At 38.5% G+C, this 21787-nt stretch overlaps 1 protein-coding gene across 3 annotated transcripts in view; it reads right to left on the bottom strand.

Annotated features, from left to right (window-relative positions):
• Positions 1-21787, bottom strand: part of TTC7B (tetratricopeptide repeat domain 7B) — a 155001-nt gene that overhangs the window by 89467 nt on the left and 43747 nt on the right. For all 3 annotated transcript variants that reach the window (XM_063334361.1, XM_063334362.1, XM_063334360.1), the window contains exons 6-8: positions 9542-9620; positions 7227-7399; positions 2603-2666 (exon numbers count right to left, since the gene is read on the bottom strand). In XM_063334361.1, the coding sequence (XP_063190431.1) occupies positions 2603-2666; positions 7227-7399; positions 9542-9620 (316 nt within the window). The remainder of the gene's footprint in view (positions 1-2602; positions 2667-7226; positions 7400-9541; positions 9621-21787) is intronic.

Below are 21787 nucleotides of genomic sequence, written 5' to 3'. Positions count from 1 at the left end.
CAAATGAACACGATCTCATCTATAAGGAAAGGCTTACCATCAGGAAACACTTTTTTTACTGTAAGGGTGACTAAGCACTGCTACAGGTTACCCAGGGAGGTTGTGGAATTTCCCTCCTTTGAGATATTCAAAAGCCATCTGGACACAGATGCAGCCTGCTCCAGGTGGCCCTGCTTGAGCAGGGGCGTTGGACAAAATGACCTCCAGAAGTTCCTTCCAACCTCAATCATTCTGTGATTCTGTTACCACAGCTCAGCTGACACACAGGAACATGTACACCCACTGTAACGTGAAGATGTCTGTCCTTCAGATGCCGCCTTTCTACTCATTCCTGTCTAGATAAGGAAAGGCTGGTCTGCACAAGTGTAGCAGCTAGAATACAAGGACAACTTACAGTAAGAGTGATGGCAGAGTTGCAGCTGACTTTCCTCATTAGGCATGACCATACACTGTAGTAGCAGTCACGTGGCTAAAAGAAACATTTTGTACTCTGAAATGTCCCTATAAGAGAATTAGAACCCTTGAAAAGCACAGAACTATCTTTCCCAGCGCATTTCTTTCGTAACTACTACAGTTTAAACCTTACTCAAAGCATCCTTTCTGAATCCGGAAATTAAGGGAACTCCAGGTAAGACAAAAGTAGCCTTTGTAATCCACTTGCAAGATTCAATTTTCTGGATACATATTGCAGTAGATCTAATCCAAAGAAGAAGTTAGAATGTTCGAGTGCATCACTTCCCTGAAACTAGCAGTATGACTTAGGGATGGTATATACAGAGTGATTTGATTACTTTTACTTATATAAAATGCTACTTATGTCAGATCCTCATTCTGTTTTTCAACACTTACTTAAGTTCTTGAAGGACAGAAGTCTTGACACCTTATCTGTGTTTTTACTAATTCACAGACAATGCAAGGAAGGGATCATACTATTTTAATAACACAATGCTGTCTCAAAACACCAATGATTACTCAATCTTCTGTAACTGTTCATATTTTTCCCCCAAATACTGGTTTCAAAATCATAAGTCACATACTACTTCATAACTACTACAGCTAGAAAGTTAGCATGTACTGAAGCTGAAGTAACAGCTCTCAACTCTCAGAAAGGTAGGTTTGTAGCGATGAATATTTTTATGCTCGATCTTCCCCTTTCCCTCCTCCAAAACTAATTTGAACAAATGACTTAGCCAAAGTCAATCATGTAAAAGATTTTATACACCCCCAAAACAAACTTTTTTGCCTCAGATAACCTGCAATAATTACTTATAAAGAAAAAAAATATTGAAAGCTTGCTAAGGGTATATGCTCTACATTGACAAGCATTTGATACAATTAGGCAGATCTAATTCACAAAGGAAAAGGTGTAAGTAACCTGGAACAAGACTTAACAGGGCAGAACTTTTAATTTGTTTTTTGGCTTCTTAATGCTGATATGCAAGGAAGCACACATGCAAATACAGTAATCAGTAGTCAGATCCTGCAGAACTGGGACTCCTTCCACTTCACACCATGACCACAGTTCACATCAGAATTCTGTATATCTCCTCATGCACCTTACAGAGGCAGAGGCGGCCCCTTTCAGTCTTAAGTATATACCGCAGCAAAACCAACACGGGATAGAGGGAAATGTTTGCTCAGTTGTTTTCTGGTGACAGATTCTGTCATGAACAAGGCAGTTCACTAGGAACGAGGAAAGTAGTTGGCACTACAATGTAAATGTTTGCCACTTTAAAATAGTTCAAATAGGAAATCGTTCACTAATATGTTCAGATCCTATTTAACTGTATCAAAACAGAAATTATGCTACAGCATGAAAGCACCTGAACCACCTACAGAACTTAAAAGACTAAGGTCTCATTGATGTGCAGTGAGACAGACTACTATATGATGCCTCAGATTCTAGAGGTACCACCCCTCCAGTTAGAAAAACATCAAAAATTCCAGCTTCAGCTTTTCATTTCTGCCATTTAAGAACATATAACTGACCTGGTATGGGAACGTCAGTACATGGCAGTTGATAAATGACTAGTAAAATCACACTAGAGGAAAACATGAAAGGCTGATAAAAGGCACAAGCACGCCACTGAAGGCAATTGCCTATTGAGAGAATGAGGACATTGAAAAAAAAAAATCCAGTAGCAAAGGCTGAGTGACATCTGAGGTTTAACGCACAATCGAACATAGTTTTTGTCTATGTTTATTATGCTCATCTAGTAGTCTTTGATTTGGTTTGTACAACAAAAATAACTTACATTTTGAGTCTGTCTGAGTGGCAACCAGCTGGGGTAACAGTGGTTCATACTGATAAGTGATGCCAAATGAAAGACCTGGCTTTGCGTTCACCTGCCTATGGTTAGGAGGAGGCTGGGCTCAGCCACGCTAAAGGAGAAAAACTCCTATTCATAACACTTGCAGACCTCATCTTGCTGGCTCAGAGGAACAGAAGCTTGAGTTTCAGAAGTAACTGCCTGCTTTCCTAACAGAAAACGAAACACAAGTCAAAGTAAAGACATGACAAAAGAAGTTCTATTTTCATTTAAAAAAACCACAAGGAAAACACACACATACAGAACACGCACATTCGCTCTATTTTACCTACCATAGATTCACTAATAAGCAGCAACAGTAAGGCTTCTTCTGTATTTTCTTGAGGACAAAAGATGCTGTTTAAAACGAGAATTTAATTATTTAAGCAGGACACATTACTTTCAGGAGTAGCTTACACAAATATAGTAAAAGTACTGTAAAAACTGGAAAATTTCCAGAAAAGAGAACAGAGAGTAACTTGCATAGAAAAAATGGTTAAAATGCTTTTCTTTGCAATGCTCTAAATTTGCATTTCAGAAAAGTTGTCCAAACACGGTAAGAGAACAATACCACCACAGCTGTCAGAGCTGAATAAATTCAAATATCCCAAAACTACACATAATTTGACAACTGTAAAAACTGTATGCATAGTTCAACTAGCCTCTGACACCTAATCTACCTGAGCTGAATCTACATCACCGATTCAAAGGTCAGCAACAAGAAACTCTCTCAGAAGAACAAGATAACTTTTGTATTTTAGGCAACGTGAGGATAAATACTTCAACTCATCTTTCATCAGATACGCTTGAGAATTGTTTTCCTGATGCATTCAATAGCTGTGAATATTTTTAAATAGAGCCATGGCAATCTCTGCCTGTTTGCCATAACCACTGCTACTTCTAGGCAGTTAAAATATTTGTTTTTAATGAAGTACACTTCCTTATGACTTGATACTGAGGGTTTGCATAGGATTAGTTTGCAAACTTTACTGTTTTCTCTGAACACTGGATGCTTTCTGAATCCATTTCCTCGCTGGTGGACAGACAACAGTAGTCTGCATTGGGTACATGACCAGTAGGAATTCATTCATTCTCTCTCTCTCACGCACACACATGAAAACTCAGCCAGTGACTGTTTTAACTCTTCAGATTTCTTTAAACTGCTTCTGAATTAGCACAAGTAATATTTATTTCCTGTTAATTCAGACCAATAGTTCCACAATTAACTGTTTAAATGTAGAATATAATTTCTTGTTGTTAATAAGCAATTCCTATAGTCCCAAGGGTGCTTAAACTACAACATATTTCAAACAGGAAACAAAACTTGTCTGAGATTCAAACATCTTTTGTGTATTTTTAAATGCACTAGAAATTTAAGCAGTAATTAAATGCCTGAAACAAAATGGAAACTAAACCACACCTGAACTCCAGGGGGTTTGAAACCAACATTGCAAACGTTTTACAGCAGCTAAGACCCCAGGGCAGTTGTTTTGTGGTTGGATTTTTATTTTTTAATCAATGCAAGTTGCTCACCAGATTTTGAAGAATATTCTAAATCTTAGAAGACATTTTTGTTTTTTACATAACCAAGAAATTTCAAAACACAGAACCACCCAGGACAGAGAATGAGTGAAGAGGAAGCATCAGAGCGTTCCCCATACACCTATCCAGTCTTCAGTGCAGAATTTAGCAACCTGGACGTAGATTTAACCTGACCAACTGGCAGCAGTTCCCAGAAAGCAGAATAATGACTGGAAATAGTTGCTGGAGAAATTACTTTCTCAGGGAAAAAAGGGAAGCTGCCCCAAAGAGAACTACCAAAAAGTCACTTATCAAAACAAAAGCAAATATTATTTTATCCTACAACTTCGAATATACTTTGGTAAATAAGTTGATGTTTGTCTGAAACAGCGAAGATCCTCTTCATGCAGAAATTACTGGGAAATTTTTTTGAGCTGTGTAGGCAAAAAGGTCAATTTAGTTGACGGAACTCAGACATTTTCTGTGTCTCCTGACAGATGCAGGCATAGGAGTAAAGTAATCCCAAGGTAACAGGGCAGAGATCAAAAGAGGCAACTGGAAGCGTGAAACGGCTACCAACCAAAGGCAAACCAAAAAGTTTAACAGATCTTCAACTGAGGATAAAGAAAACTGACAAGGCAGTAACAGAGATCTACAAAATCATAAATGGTGTCAGCCAAATCACATTCACCATCCCCAAAAGAACACAATGCGGTTACTTAACATATCAGGCAACACATTTAGAAAAAACCAGTACAATTCAGAGTTGTTGGTCAGACGAACACCTAGGAAGAAGTTTCCTAAATGTCTTAGGTACTTACTATCAATAACTGCTGGAGATGAGATACTTGGCTAGACATGTTTTATCTGATCTGGTATTCATCACTCTGATGTGATGAAAGACAAGGCCTTTATTATATGCTCTGTTGCAATTGTGGAACTCCTCGCTTGCATGTCCCAAGAACATGAAAATTACACTGAACAAAGCCCCACTTTTGCCAGGAGGCATGCTTCTACAAAGGATGAATTGAGAATGAAGAACATAATTCTGAGAGACTGAGCCTGAGAAACCTGCTGTAAGTATTCTGGATCAAGAAAGGAGAACTGCTAGAAATCTTTGAAGATAAAGGCCATTCTACTTGTCAGTAATGATGACACCGTAATTATGTGGGCTTGCTACTGTATAAAGTATTCATTAATGGAATTCTGCAATAAATGCAGATAAACAACTCAAATGCCTGCAGTATGACAGCATTTTATGTCACAATATAAAGATACTGTGAAAAGTAAACCAAAGCATCTCTTCAGAATTTAAGGTAGGACCACTTCTATAAGCAATCTACCATAGAAGCAGACTCTTTTCGTATAACAAGGTCACATTATGGAAAAAAGCTTTCATATTAATTAATAAGGCATATATACTAGTAGGAGAGGAACAGCCTGTTCTTTATGATTTGCTGTGTGAAACCAAGTAGTTTGAATGAGAAAATGTGTGACTCTGCATAAAAGAGATTCCCTCCTGTCTGGGCAATAAATGCATACTTTGCAAGTCCAGTAATCAAGTGATCCACAGTGATCCACAAACCAGGTACTTCCTTTTCAGCAAAAAGGTTGCCTGCATGTACAGTTTTAATTAGGTACTTACAGAGAAACACAGTAGTTCTTTTGGCAAATTGACTGTTCAACTCTATGCCTGCAACTTTTCCTAAAGCTCAAAAGACTGCTTTTTAATGACTTCCCATCCTAGACATAGTCAGACAAGACTGAAATTAAAGAACTCACAACATCTGGGTTTTAATGCAGCTGGACAATAATATTTTAAAAAAGTATAAAGCAATTCTTTGAAGAAAAAGGTCAACAATTTCATATGGAACAGATAACAGGCTCCTCAAAAGAGGTTCCCAGATCACACTGATTTCACAGAATCACAGAACAGTTGAAGTTGGAAGGGGCGTCTGGGGATTGTCTAGTACAGCCCCACCACTCAAAGCAGGGTCAACTGGCAGGTTGCTCAGGACCATATCCAGTTAGATTTTGAATATGTCCAGTAATATTCTCCAGACTCCACAAACTCTTCTGTAATTTGTTTTTCTTAAGTTTAAACCGAATTTCGGTCTTCTCCATCTGCATTACGTAGCGCTGTCCTGCTACAACAAATCAGTCTTGGCTAGATCATTATCTCCAGTGCTATAATCTGTTTCTCAGTTCTCTGGCTCACAGTGCTTTCCAGCATGTATCAAAACAAGCAAGCAATAGCTGTTGAATATATTATGTGTGTGTGTGTGTGTATATATATATATATAAAAAAAAAAATACAAGATCCCACAAGGACTTGTGTGTAGAATACAAGCAGAGCAGTGAAAAGGTTGCAGACGATGTAAAACAAGCATGCAATAACAAAGTTTCATCAGATCAAACTTAGTATCAATGACATAAAAAATTAATTTAAAAAGACAATGCCAAATGGTTAACATTTCACCAGTATGCTTTGACACAAGCATGTTACTTTCAGGCAGTAAGCTACACCCAAAATCTGTAATAAAGTGCAAAATTTTGTCAACAGATATTTTTGGCATTGTCAGAGCATGTCTAAGGAAAACAACTTTACCTTAGAAACCGTTTTTCATTTGATCAGATACAAACAAACAACAAGCTATTAACTTTTAAGAAAAAATTCAAATTCAAGGAAATGGCTGTCCACATTATTACTAATACAAATGGTGACAGTTTTGAAAAAAAACCCCACATTTTCAGGAAGGAAGAGATACGCACCAAAGATGCTCTAGAATTAACCATGGGATACGCTACACAAACATGATCCACAGCATACCATTTATCTGAATCAGTGAAAGAATAAAACTCAACAAAACAGTGGCATCATAGAGAGAAACTAACATAAGAAGATTAAAAGGTAGCTCCCTTAGGAAATAAACTACCTTTGAAACTGTTAGATGTTTTGGTTTTTTATAGTGTTTCAGGGATGAATTTGAATCTCCGTATTGCTAACTCTCTCCTTTCTATGATAAAGCAGAATAGAGGTCTAGAAAAAGCACACAACTTTTAAAATGTGCAGTCTCAGATTTGCTACACAGTTCATGTTTTCTTTTGTATCCCAGATATAATAAGAGATATTGACTCTACCATATACCCCAAAACAAACAAACAAAAATATTTTGAGAATCAAGAACAAAAGATTTCTTGCATACAGTGCAAACTTCTGCTTGGAAAAGCATGTTACTTCCCTAGTTCTCTTCCGGGAATATACATATATATACACACACAGAGCATGGGAAACATTCACATCACCCGATTCCTTCTACATTTTCAAAAATATAAACTAAATTACCCATAACAACTGCAATTATAGAAACAAGAGAGGTATAAACTGAGTCATACTTTTCTCCAGTGTATACCCGCGGTCTTCTACTGAGCGCGTAATTCTTAATATTTGAACCTTTTCGAAGTGGATCATCTAGGGGTGACTGGTGAGGAGGATCTTCCAGTGGATTCCAGTAACTCTGTTCACACATGCCTCGTAACAAAATTTCCGCCAGTTGTCTTGCTATCGTCTGTAAAAGTGTAAGATAAATGTTTTCCTTAGAAATGCTGAATACAAACTCTTAAAAAATGCTTAGTTTGTTTCTAATGAATACAGTCACACAGAATATATTTTCTGTTATTTTAAAACATCAAAAAACCAGGCATACCGCTGTTTGAAAGGTACAAGTACCCAGTTCAAGTCTCTAAACACAAAGGAAAAAAAATGGCAATAACAAACAGTTTTTCAATTTTATCAGTTAAATCCAGATACGTCTGAAGTATCAACGACAGCAACTGTTGCACCTAACAGTGGAGCACAGCCAGACATATTTTCAAATACTTTTTGTGTTCAATAACCTCTACTGCCTCTCCATGCCTGGAGCAGATGTTTCCATGGGTGAGACCACAGCGGGGCAGATATTTCCCTGTGGTCCATGGAGAGGACCACAGGGGAGCAGACATCCACACTGCAGCCTGCTGAGAAGACCACAGTGGAGCAGGCTGATATTCCACAAAGGACCTGCAGCACATGGGAGGGACCCCACACTGGACCGGGGAAAAGCGTGAGGAGTAAGGAGCAGCAGAGAGAGAGGAACTGTTATGGACTCACCACAACCCTCCACCCTCCATGCACCAGTCAGGGAGTGGGGGGGTAGGGAGAGGAGGTAGAAGCGTCAGGAATGAAGGACTGAAGTTGAACCTGGGGAAAGGGGGTGGGGTGTTTTAGTTTTTGTCTTTGTTTATCATCATCCCACTCTCTTTTAATTGACAATAAATTAATTTCCCCCAAGCCAAGTCTGTTTTCCCCATGACGGTAATTTGTAAGCAAACTCCCTGTCTTTACCTTGACCCACAAGCTTTTCTATCCGATTTTTCACCCGTTGTATTAAGGAAAGGGAGTGAGAGCGCAGCTTGGTGGGCAACTGGCAGCCAGTTAAGGTCAATCCACCACAGACACTTATAATCCAAACCCCAATTGACTGGGGCTTCTGACAACTTGCACACAAAGGTGCTGGTGTTTGCTACTGTTGGTAAGGCTCAGCAAGAGTGAAATGAGGTTGTAGATCAGCATGAAAAGGTTTATTTTCACCAACTATTCTTGGCACTGTATATTTAAGTGTAGAAATACTTACATAAATATTATTCAAAGCTCTGAAGTTATCCTATAATCCATAGCTATCAGGTTAATCTCTTCTTTAATGTTTAATACACGTGCATACAAGCTGCACAACTATGCATCATGACAATAAAAACTCAGAAATTAGTACCAGGGCAGTAGAACGAAAGCAAGATTTTTGCTTTCAGAATTGTCAGTATTTCCCAGCAACAGATGCGTAACGTTTAAGCCACGAACAGCACCGTATGGTCTGTATCTTACACCTTCATTCCTATATCATAAGAGGCACTTAACCTTTTATTTGATTAAAACTTGCAATATTATCCCTCTCCATTGAAAGTCCATCATTTAATAATTTTAATATCCTTACTAGGAACCAGTTATTAGGTGAATTAAGAAACCAATTACCTTCCTTATTACTACTTTGGAAGTTTTAAGGGCCTAGTAATAGGAAACAAATCTAGGACATTTTGAAAATCATGACATTAGAGCAAAAGATATAAGCCTTTTCCTTTTATTATATAAAAGATGCAAAAAAAGATACATCACTTTTGGTAAAGGTTTTATGACAATATAAATAAGTCTGCATGATTTTGCTTTTATTGTTTTCCTTTATGAGGCTTTATCACAGAAATAAAGAAATGACAAGTTGATAACTTCCAATTTACTAGAACACACAGAAAGACACTGCACTCTGTCCTCACTCCCATTACATTACAAAAACATGAAACAACACCCTGGCGAAACTATGGTATGTCATAAATAGGGCAATAATGATTAAGGTTGAAAGTATGGTCAGTCAGAGATCAATTAGGTTTTAACCATAACCACAAAAAGGAAAGAGAAATAGGGGAGAGACTGGGTATCAAACATTCCTTTTTATTTTAACCATTCACTTAAGCCAGGAAGTGTAACCTTATAAAGTGGTGGATAACATCCTGATCAATATTCTGTGTATCTGATTATTTGTCTCTAACCCATCCACTATATTTATGCTTTACCTGCCTACTAAAATTCAGATGCTGCAATAGGAATGTGGTTTAATATAACTTACCATTCGCAGATTTTGTGTAGTTCTTGTTTCGACAGCTCTTAGTAACTCTCTAAATCTACCAACTCCTCTCGTCAAGTTCCTGTATATAAACATAGAATTTGACAGTATTCCAACTTGGATGTAGTAACACCTTAATATATTACTCTATGAAGTTGTTAAAATCCATGCTATCATTTTTTCCCCTGCATATCATCATCACCTTTCTGTGAGATAGAGAGAGAGAGATATATATTCATCTAGGAACCCTACCACTGACTACTATAACATTCCCTGACAGTTTATTGAAAAAAAGAAAGATTTTCATTATCAGTAGATAGTTCAAGAGAAAGCAAGGAAAAATGTAAGAAGTGGCCACCCCAAGAAGGGGAAAAAATTAAACTGATGTTGGTCTCACTACTATAATGGTTGTAATTTTCAGTTATATTAGGCTTCAAAGTGTAAACTTTGGAAAGAAAAAAAAAACAACACCCAAACATTCCATTTTAGCTGCCTATTGGCACCTTAAAATAGTGAAATTAAAAAAAAAAAGTAAATCTTGTAATCCTCAATGAAAGTAACGTAAAATTGTAAACTCCTTTTCAGAGAGGAAAGAGCACTAACAGAGCAAAAGGCCCACTGCGTGGCCAGAAGAGGACTCAGGGATCAGTGTTCTGGTCTCGACTCCAGCTGGCTTTTGGTGTGGCTTCTGCAACTCAAGTTTCTTCGTCCATGCTTATTCCACTTCTGCTGCTTAAACAGCTTTTGCAGAGATTCAGGATCCTCAGAGAGGGGGCATTGCTCACACTAACAATTTTAGCAGATCTGAACTTTCTTCTCAAACAACAGATTATTTTGAATGACCTTATAGCTTTATATTTTTCTCATCACTGTATCAGTTATCTCAGCTATCTGGTTTTTTATTACACTTAAAAGCAGTTGAGGATATTCTATTTTACATTAATGCAGTTTGTCTTTGAACTGGTGAAGGACTGGCTTGCCTTTTGCTGAGCTGAACAACTGAATTCTGCAACCTCAACATATTACACAGGACGGTCATTTCACTCTCTGAAGTTTGATCAAAAGTGCGTTTTGTGTTAAAACATTGCTGTTATGCCATATAGTTGCATTATCTTAAGATGTGGTTTTATGCACAAGCTATGTAACATTTACCTATCATGGGCTCAAAAGTGAAAAGAAATATTACATATTGTGTAAGCTTTTCATAAGTAAAGCACTATTGCACTGCACTATAAAGCTGACGTTGAAATTGCCTTCCTTACTCTGATGTCTCTGTTTACATATATATTTAAAATACTGGTCTTCTGAATTGCAACTTTGTAAAAATTCAAAAAATGCCAGCATTTTTTACACACTTCCTTTAAATTTAGTTGCAGAATACCTGAAACTAGAGTGTTTGATGCAAGAACTCTTACCACTTTACCTAGAGACCTACTCATTTATTTTACTCTTCAGATTACATGACAGACGTAATCTCTGTTCTGTTTTATATAATAAAGGATTATCAGCATATTTCAGAAACTTTAGTCTCCAGCACAGACAGACATCTTGCACTGGCACAAGTTCAACTTCTAAAGCATTTTTATAAAAAAGCTCATTTAAAAAGAACTGGCATTTCCAAATAACAAAAACTGTATGGACGGGTTGAAAGTTATGGCAAAGCAAGCCACCAGTTTGTTAAAAAGAAATAAGCACCAGTCACACAAGAAATAATGATTGCTTATAAAAAGCCCACGTTACAGTACAGCTTGACCATAGAGTGAGCAGTCACTACATTTTAAAGAAAATTAATCTTGTGTATACATCTAACGTGGAAACAACTGCATGAAAGATTATATTTATTTATACATTTCATGCAGGCAGGCCTCTTAATAGCTAATGAATATTACACCCACTTCATATACCAATGAAGTTAAGTACAGAAAGTCAGTAGAGCAAATTTTAAGAAAACCTCTGAACTCAATGGAAGCTCGATACCTTCAGCCCCTTTGAAAAGCCAAGATACATACCATTCTGTAATACCACATGCCAAATATTTTAGAGAGTCAAAACCAGACCACTGGAATCCCAGCTTTAAGTCCTCTGCTCTAAGTGCATATTTCCCATGAATGGAGCTTTCTCTCAAGGACTGTACTGCAAAGTCACAGATGTGTCCTCATAACAAGATTTAAAAACCCAAACAGACAGACTTGCCAAAAAACTGCAAAATTGTCAAAAAAGAGCAAAAACTTGTCAGCTTGAAACACCGATTTCCCAGTACAAGCGAAACATGTACTATGTAGTAGAACTTCAAATCACAGTAATTTAAATCTTTATGAAATTTTAGGAATTAGCATTTTTTTTCCATATGAAGTTTACGTCTTTTGATGTGTTACAAGAATAAAAAAATACTTTATGAAAAAGTATGCAACTTTTAAAAGTCCTTAAGAACTTCATGGCAGGTTGTTATTGGTTACCTATTACAGTTTTAATAAGCATCCACGAGGTACTGAAACTTGTGACTGAAGTTCTACTGTATTATGGAAAAAGCAGTAAGACCATACTAGAAAAAAAAAACAACTTAAAAATATAGAATTAGTTTTTGCTTCATAAAGCATTTAACATTGATCCACTGCACAAGTGAACACAAACACAATACAGATTCGTCGAGCATCTTCTACATGAAGTGTACTACTAATAAAATACACTTCAAAACTACAATCTAAATCACCCCAAAACTGAGTTAAATGCTTTGAGAGCCAAGTAATGAAGCAAAATATACCGTGAAAAATATGGTAGATCGCTGCACTGCTTTTAGCAAAGTACATTTCCTGTATTTGTGAAGAGTTTGTAACGTAGGGGAGAAGAGGGTGGCGGCTATTCTGGCACATACTTTTCCTGCCTAGCCTAGGAAGCACACGACTTTTACCTGCTTTTCACTACGATGTGCCTTCATGTTAGCAGTTCCACCTGTGCTGATCGAATGCCAGAGCAAAAGGGCAGGTTAACTTAGAAAACAACGTCCCACAGTGTCTGTAAACGACTTTGAGATGCCTTCCATTCTCAAGACAAGGAATTTTAAGGTACATTAACATGCACTCAGTGCTGACGCATTTTCAGTAATTTCAGAGGAGACAAAGACAGCCCACAGATAGACACTGCTAGTTACCTGTGTGTGTTTATATGACTACCTTCCATCAGAACGTGTTCGAGTCAAGCCCTTTGAACGGCACCTTTCTAGTTTTTAAAGGCTAATTAAAATGTTTGCTGCTTTCGATCTTCAAGAAAAACCCCCGCTACTTTGACTCTTTAAGTCGCACCATACCAGTTAAAGACCGAGAATCAGGATTTAGAGGTACAATCTACTACTTAATAGTCTACACGAATTGATGCCCTTAGGGCTTATTTGCATCCTTTTGTCTATATGTTTACAACCTAAACCCCAAAAATTTATGTTAGAACTTAATTGCTTTTTCTGGTGCAAGATCAACTTTTATGCTCCTCTGAAAACTTCAGGCAGCTTTTCTGTTTAAAATAATGAAAATATTTTAACTGCATCTATGCAAAGGTGCTCACCCCTCAACAGAGAGAGAGAAATCAGTAACTGTAGATACAATAGAAGGAAAGTGCCAGAAGAAAACGAAGCGGCAGTAAGGACAGACTTTCAATGCAGAATCAGAAGACCTGAATACAAGCATGCAGGCCATCAGAAGCAAATTTTTGGCACAAGCATATTTGTCACCATCACCACCAAGGAGTCTCTTGGTTTTAAAACGCATTGTTTGGCATCTGACAACACAGTGCTTTGGCATTAGTGCTCCAGATAAATCTCACAACCCAGACAAATACTTATCTTGTTGTTTTTAAACATACACCAGGAAAAAAGTAGAAAAAACGAAATAAACTGCTCAATGAGAAAAAGTCTGTATTTGAAAGATGTTAGGATTAAAAAAAATATAAGAAAAAATCAAACACTATTCCACATAACAAAGGGAGTAAGATTTAATCACAATATACTCAAAACAGGCTACAAAAGAAATGTTTTAAATTTAACCTCAGAAAGATTGATAAGATTGACTTACTTTATATTTACAGCATATTTTGATAATATCTTCTCCATTAATGTGAGAATGGCTTTGTTCATCAGGCATTTCAATTAACCCCCCCAAATATTTAGTCTATGTCTTTTATAGATGAAAAATGGAATTAGAGTAATTTTTTGCTTAGTGAGCTTAGAACAAACCTCACTTGCCCTGCAATTTCGTCAGTACTTCTCCTATTTAAGAGAGAAAAATATATCCAGAGCCATTCCAATGAACATGCTAACTTACTTACACCAGTCTATTACCTCATTACTGAGGCTTACTATATCTCACTTAAAAAATATTCATGTTTTAAAAGCAGAAAAACAAAGAACAATGAAATCTAGACTGCTTGATCAAAGTGATGAAACAGAAATTGCTTTTGAAGACCCCACTTCCCAAATACACATTCTCTTTCCCTTTCTCTCTGTATTTATATTCAGAACAAGAAATGCAACGTTTGTAAACTCAACAGTACATTTTAAGTTTTAAAGTTTGGGGTTTTCTCCCAAGAAGTCAAATAGCAAAGCAAGGAAAGGTATTTGTTCTAAAGGGAAGGAGTAAGGGCAGGCAAAACTCTTGATACGCCTGCCAATCAGAACAGTGGCATGTCAGTAATTTCAGTATGACTGACATGTTTACAAACAAAAAAAATTAACAAATTAAAGCCATACACTCTAGCTAATAACTTTCAGACAATTAAGAGTAATTTATTTTTTTAATTTAAGAGAAGTTATTTTACATTGAATCAAGTTACTATATGAGCCAAAAAAGCAAGAAATTTGACAAATCAAGGGATTAACTCTTTGGCAGTAACAGAACAACATCCTAGTACTATGGCATGCCATTTGTTATACTGGAGCAATTGCTTTACGCAGCCCTACAAAGATGACATAAAAAAAAAGAGAAAAGAAAAAGGACTGAAATTCTATGGCTTTCTGTAATAAATTTATTAAAGGTCTGACAAAATGGACAACGCTAAGTCTTCTGCACAACTGATGATGCATCAGATGGTTGTGACTAATGTCTGTGTCTGTTTTCCCTCAGGTTTAAGGGTGGGTGAGCATAATTTTATCCACAACTGGAAAAATGATGGATCTAACGCAATACAAGTCACCTCAAGCAAACATCCTGGTAAAGTTTAGGTATCTATCTCCAAAAGGCAACACAGTTGCAACTTCAGACAGTTCTGGTTTCCCTCTCAGGTTTCCCTCTCTTCCTTTCATATTTATACTCTGAATATTCTCACAGTACTGTATAATTTCCACAAAACATTGATTATTACTGGGTATTACTTTCTGAATTATAGGTAGGAAGTCCTTTATTTCCTGTCAGAACCTAAACTACTCTTTTTTTAAGCACGCTTAATAAAAAGAAAAAAAAAAAGTGTTATGATGCACTTCTCATTTCACCCATTGTTAACTCATGCAGAAAGAAAAATTCCAGGTATCTCAAATTCATTACAGAAGATCATGCTTGCTTGATGCCTGAAGGTTCTTGATTGATGTCTGGACTTATAAATGAAACATCTTCAGTGTGCCATTACAGCTACACAAGCCCGAGCACTTGAAACAGCCCAATCGAGCAGCAATTCTTGCATTCATGCATTGAAAATGAAAACACTTACTGCCTAGACTGCGGTTCCACTGGTAGCTGAGTCTACCTAATGGTTCACTACCTAAAAAGGAAGGTCTCATTCTCCCCATTCTCTTGGGGTTTGTTCCCTTTTTCCATCATTGTTCCTTCTTCACATCTTCCTATTCTTAGTTCCATGGTCCTGCCTCTTTTCTCACAGGCACACCAGCCATTATCACACCTTCCAATAAATCAATTCACCTCGCTAAAATGACAGAAAGCTGTCATGTCTTTGCTGTTTGTTTTCTGCTGTTTTGGAGAATGACAAGACTCCACAGAAGAGCCAAACAGGTATCTGAACCAGCAAAAAGCAAACAAGAAAAATGCACGCCAGGAGTGTAGGTGTGGGGAAGATGAGAGCAGGTAACACTACAGTGTCAGGACACTACACGTTTTGCTTACTGCGTCTTTTGGCACTACCACCTCAGCTCCTCCTCAGAATGTTCTTTTATGTAAGTGTATACATACAACACATCTATGTACATGTGTGTGTATACACTAAGTACCAGATTCAACTATTAAGGGACAAAGACTAAGTTCCCAAAAGGACTTCTCCAGTAACTGGAGACAGAGTGCACTAGAAACCTTGCCCTTTTCCTCCTATTATATTTGCCTTTTAAGCAGAGATCTAGTCAAAGGAAGAAATTGGGGCAGATTAAGAAGTTGACAAAGAAACTGATAAACAAAAAAAGCCCATTCTTGAATTCACAAGAAAAAAAGTGCTAAACATGCCAGAAATTTTAATAGGGAAAGAAGTTAACAGAGGGAATAAAGTAAATAGAATTTACTCTGGTAAGTATGTAATATTATATTACATATTAGTCAATTTGTATGGTCAAAAATTTAAAGAGTTATTTTATCTATATTAAAAAGAAAATATAAAAACTCCTACAGAACTAGAAGAAAGAATGTGCAGCACCAACAGTGATTTTGTTTAGAACACCAAACTGAAGACCTAGGAGGCCACTCAGTTTAATAAACATGGAGAACTTCAGCAGAGTGACCAACATGGGAATGGTTTTACAACCTGTCTTAAATTCAAAGGTCAGAAATCAGCAGCAGAAACCACAAAGGAAGTATACTCTGATAAGATGCAATATTTTAAGCAGCAACAAAACAGCTGGGATGAATCAATGGAAGTGTAACATTTGGTAGAACCCAAAGAGCTAATCTGAAGGGACAGATCAAATATTTGATGAGACAGAGCTGAGCAACAACAAACAAGAGCCAAACCCTGAGCACTGCGTGTGGTTCAGCCCTCCCACTGGTGACAGCCAAGAAGAGAAAGGGTGTGAGGAGCAAGAGAGCCACCTTTGCAACAAAAGCAAACTAGGGGCAACACCTATAAAGCGGGAAGGGGGGACTCACGGACACTGTATGCTTGTCCAACACAAAAGCCAAAGTATAATATATTGGACAGTAGAATGAAAACAGAAATACATTAAGTGTGAAAAACAATAGCAAAAATGAACCAGGGGAGGGAGAAGAGAAAATAAAAATAAAAAACAACAAAATAAGAGGTTATCAAACCTCTGTTGGTTTTGTAACTCTCTTGGTAACCCCTGGAGATGTTTAATTTTGAAGCCAACACTTCTGGTTAGCTAGAGTTATTAAAATTGGAAAAACACACGGTTTTCCACTACTTTAAGTTGTTTATGTGACATTTATTCATCAGCATAGTTAATAAGAGTCCTTTTATTGCCAACTCTTGTATTTGCTATCACACTGTTGTACTAAAACAAAGTAGAATGGAGGACAAGATTTCCTTTCATCTTTTGCACACAATGGCAATTCTGAAAATGCTTACTAAGCTGTCTTCTATTTTTATACTCTTCAAATTAATAACAAACCAGTGTTCAATAGATTAACTTGGGGAAAGGCAGGGAAAGAGAGCCAAAACTCTCTAAATTCATAATACATACAACACACAAAATGTGAGTTGCATCTACAAATAGGGACAACACTTTCTGGAAAGCAAAGCCCGTAGAAATACTTCGAAATGCGCAAGCATTATATTTATATTTATTTATATATTTATAGTTTTATATTTCATATTTATAGAATATTTATTAGTAATCACCTTTCTTTATACTCCTCTGCTGTTCATTCATTGTGGGTAAAAATTTATGCAGCCTTCCTAAGCATGAGGCTTACCGCAACACTTCTTTCACAAAGCAGAACATAAGACCACCTCCCTAAAACATCCTGCCAATAGTCTTTTAAAAATATCACAGTGAAATAAATGAGATTACCTCACTGCTAAGTTGCTTACCAGACATGCATCTGTTTGAATGTAATCTCCAGGGAGCTACTTGTTGCCAAAGAAACTCTGCTTTAAAATACCCACACTGCAGTAAAGTGGGGATTTGGTAAACAAAAAGCCACTGAAATTTTGTCAAAATTATTTATACATACACACTATGCCTATGCACTGGAGAGAAATAAAATGCACAAGGGCACTATCACACACCCAGAAAAGGAAGTGTTACTTTCACCTTTGCGTGCTTAAAATACAGCATATCAAAAAAAGGTCATTTGGGACACTGGGCCAGCATTGGAAGGAGAATTTGGGAGGCAGAAAAGGTAGATCTAAGGGGTGTACCAAACCCAAAAAAACCCTATTTCAGTACAAACACCAAAATGCCTGCACGTTAACAACAAAAAAATAATTACAAGCACTCCTTGATATAGAATCATAGACTGGTTTGGGTTGGAAGGGACCTTTAAAGGTCATCTAGTTCAACCCCCCTGCAATGAGCAGGGACATCTTCAACTAGATCAGGTTGCTCAGAGCCCCATCCAACCTGACCTTGAATGTTTCCAGGGACGGGGCATTTACCACCTCTCTGGGCAACCTGTATATAACGCATTATCCTGGTGGTTACATATTTTAAAAGGAAAGGATGTGGAAATCAGGAGGTGGGAAGGGGAATTTTCCAGTATTCACTTGAATACATGAAAGTAAAGCTTGCCTGCCTTTCAAGATTCAACTGGTGGCTAGCATTTCTGTAACGTCTATTATGTCTCCAAGGTATTCACAGCAGTGAATACTCACGGTGGTCAGTCTAATACCGCTATTTATCTTAAAAAATTAAAAACAACTTTGTACATTGCCTGGACAATGACAAGGAAATAATTTGAGTAATGGACACTTTCAAAGAATTGATGAGTTTTCAAATACTTCTAATCTCAGTAACAAATGAACACAGACACGCACAGCCTCAAACACCTGCACGGTATTCAGCTTTTCTTAGCACCGTACTAGTCTTCACTGACCTTGGAATACAAACACGCTAGAACAATTTGATTGCTACAACACTGCCTACAGCTTAAGAGGATAGTGTTGAAGAGTCAAACAACGTAATCCGGTAACCTTTGCAAAAATAGCTTATTATTAGTTATTACTATTTAAAATAAAGATGGATCATCCTTTAGTACTAGTATTTTTTTTTTCTCTTTTTAAAGCTCTGTAGATAATTAGTCTCCTAGTTCTTCCAAGAGACAGTTCCTTTTATCACCACTGTGACCAAAATACACGCACTCTTCCCTTGGCAAACTTACCTTAACGCTTAGCAAATCACTTTCTACTACTATCATAAGGAAATGTAGCGCAAATTAGTCCTCCTACCTGCTAATTTTCCTCCTTTTGAAGTTAACAGGGTCAATTAACATTTTTGCAGTTAAGAACTGGCAGCTTCTATAATTATTAATCAGTTCAAAACCAGGATTTCAATATGAAAAAAGAACCTTCGTAATTAGTAACCAGTAATTCAAAATACTGAAAAGCTCCATGTTAAACTATTACTAAAGCTTTAAAAGAAATGGCCAAATGCCACATTCATAGAACAAAAATCTTTCTCTTGGTGAAAATTACTATCATCCAGGTACAGCAACTAACTGCCCTTCAGAGAAAAATTAGTATTAACAGAAAGAAACTCGAAAGACTTAGTTGTAAGTTAGTGCAGCAGACATTCAGGTGATATATCTCATCAATATTGTCCACAAAACACCTAGGCCCCAAACTTCATCAGAATTTGAACCTGAATTTGACGTGCAGAACAACTGGCCAAGGCTCTGAACAAGCTTTTCTAAACATGGGCGATGTTTTGAGCAGGGGTTCGACCCAGATGGCCTCTCAGAGTGCCTTTTAACTTGTATGATCCTGAGTGCACTAAATATTCCCTCCCCAATTTAAGGCTCCAATACCATTTTTTTTCCCAACCCATCACAACACAAAACCAAAACCCTGAATTTGATGCTTGCAAATGCAAGCAACAGCCGTAATCAGCAAGGCTTGTACATGGGCTAAAAAATGCTAAGTATCTTCTCTGAAAAAGTGAGCTAGAGTCAGAATTCCAACTGCAAATTATTAAAATTCTCAAAATTCAAGATCAACTCAGATACTAATATTAGTCTTTGTATAACGCTTCGTATAACTAATTATTACAAAGGTTATTTGACATTATCTTGAATAAAAGAGATTCCTTCATGTTTATATCCACCTTAGTCCTCCATGTATTCTACCCGTAACTTCACAGAGGAGCCTTATTTGAAACTCTTGATGTTAAGACACAACTCTGAGCAATAAACACGCAACACATGGATTCATAGAATCATAGAATCATAGGGTTGGAAGGGACCTCTGGAGATCATCTAGTCCAACCCCCCTGCCAGAGCAGGGTCACCTAGAGCAGGTTACACAGGAACACGTCCAGGTGGGTTTTGAATGTCTCCAGAGTTGGAGACTCCACCACCTCTCTGGGCAGCCTGTTCCAGTGCTCTGCCACCCTCAGGGTAAAGAAGTTCCTCCTCATGTTTAGGTGGAACTTCCTATGTTCCAGTTTGTGCCCATTGCCTCTTGTCCTGTCCCCGGGCACCACTGAAAAGAGCCTCGCCCCATCGTCCTGACACCCACCCTTTAAGTATTTATAAGCGTTGATAAGGTCACCCCTCAGACGTCTTTTTTCCAGACTGAAGAGACCCAAATCCCTCAGCCTTTCCTCATAAGAGAGGTGTTCCAGTCCCCTAATCATCTTTGTAGCCCTCCGCTGCACCCTTTCTAGCAGTTCCCCGTCCCTCTTGACCCGGTGAGCCCAGAACTGGACACAGTACTCCAGGTGCGGCCTCACCAAGGCAGAGTAGAGGGGGAGGATGACCTCCCTTGACCTGCTGGCCACACTCTTCCTGATGCACCCCAGGATGCCATTGGCATTCTTGGCCACAAGGGCACATTGCTGACTCATGGTCATCCTGTTGTCCACCAGGACTCCCAGGTCTCTTTCCACAGAGCTGCTCTCTAGCAGGTCAGCACCCAACCTGTACTGGTGCGTGGGCTTGTTCCTCCCCAGGTGCAGCACCCTACACTTGCCTTTGTTGAACTTCATAAGGTTTCTCTCTGCCCAGAGCTCCAACCTGTCCAGGTCTCTCTGTATGGCGGCACAGCCTTCCGGTGTGTCAGCCACCCCACCCAGCTTGGTGTCATCAGCAAACTTGCTGAGGGTGCACTCTATCCCCTCATCCAGGTCATTGATGAATATGTTGAACAGGACTGGACCCAGTACTGACCCCTGGGGAACACCACTCGTCACTGGTCTCCAACTAGACTCTGTGCCCCTAATCACAACCCTCTGAGCTCTATCTTTCAACCAGTTTTCTATCCACCCCACTGTCCATTCATCTAACCCACACTTCCTAAGCTTCCCTATGAGGATGCTGTGGGAGACCGTGTCAAACGCCTTGCTTAAGTCAAGGTAGACCACATCTACCGCCCTCCCCTCATCTATCCATCTAGTCATGCCATCGTAGAAGGCTATCAGGTTAGTCAGACATGATTTCCCCTTGGTGAATCCATGCTGAGTACTTCTGATAGCTTTCCTTTCCTCCACGTGCCTTGAGATGACACCCAGAACGAGCTGTTCCATCATCTTTCCAGGGATGGAGGTGAGGCTGACCGGCCTGTAGTTCCCCGGCTCCTCCTTCTTGCCTTTCTTGAAGACTGGAGTGACATTGGCTTTCCTCCAGTCCGCAGGCACCTCGCCTGTTCTCCAGGACTTTTCAAAGATGATGGAGAGCGGCCCAGCAATGACTTCTGCCAGCTCCCTCAGCACTCTCGGGTGCATCCCATCAGGGCCCATGGACTTGTGAATATCTAGATGATCTAATTGGTCCCTCACTCGCTCCTCCTCAACCCAAGGGAAGTCGTCTTCTTTCCCTGTTACTTTATTCAATGCCTGGGACTCCTGAGGGCTGGGCCGAGCAGAAAAGACCGAAGCAAAGAAGGCATTCAGTAACTCTGCCTTCTCCACATCCTCCGTCACCATGACTCCTGCCTCATTCAGCAGTGGGCCTACAACTTCTCTGGTCTTCCTTTTGCTTCCAATATACTTGTAGAAGCTCTTTTTGCTGTGCTTGACGTCCCTAGCCAGGTCTAATTCCAAGGCGGCCTTGGCTTTCCTTGTTTCATCCCTGCACGCTCTGGTGGCATTCTTGTAATCCTCCCAAGGGGTCAGTCCCTTCTTCCACTTATTATAAACTTCCTTCTTCAGGATTGAAA

Source organism: Chroicocephalus ridibundus, chromosome 4, assembly GCF_963924245.1.
Source record: "Chroicocephalus ridibundus chromosome 4, bChrRid1.1, whole genome shotgun sequence".
Lineage (NCBI taxonomy): Eukaryota > Metazoa > Chordata > Aves > Charadriiformes > Laridae > Chroicocephalus > Chroicocephalus ridibundus.
This window is presented reverse-complemented; position numbering and strand designations above follow the sequence as displayed.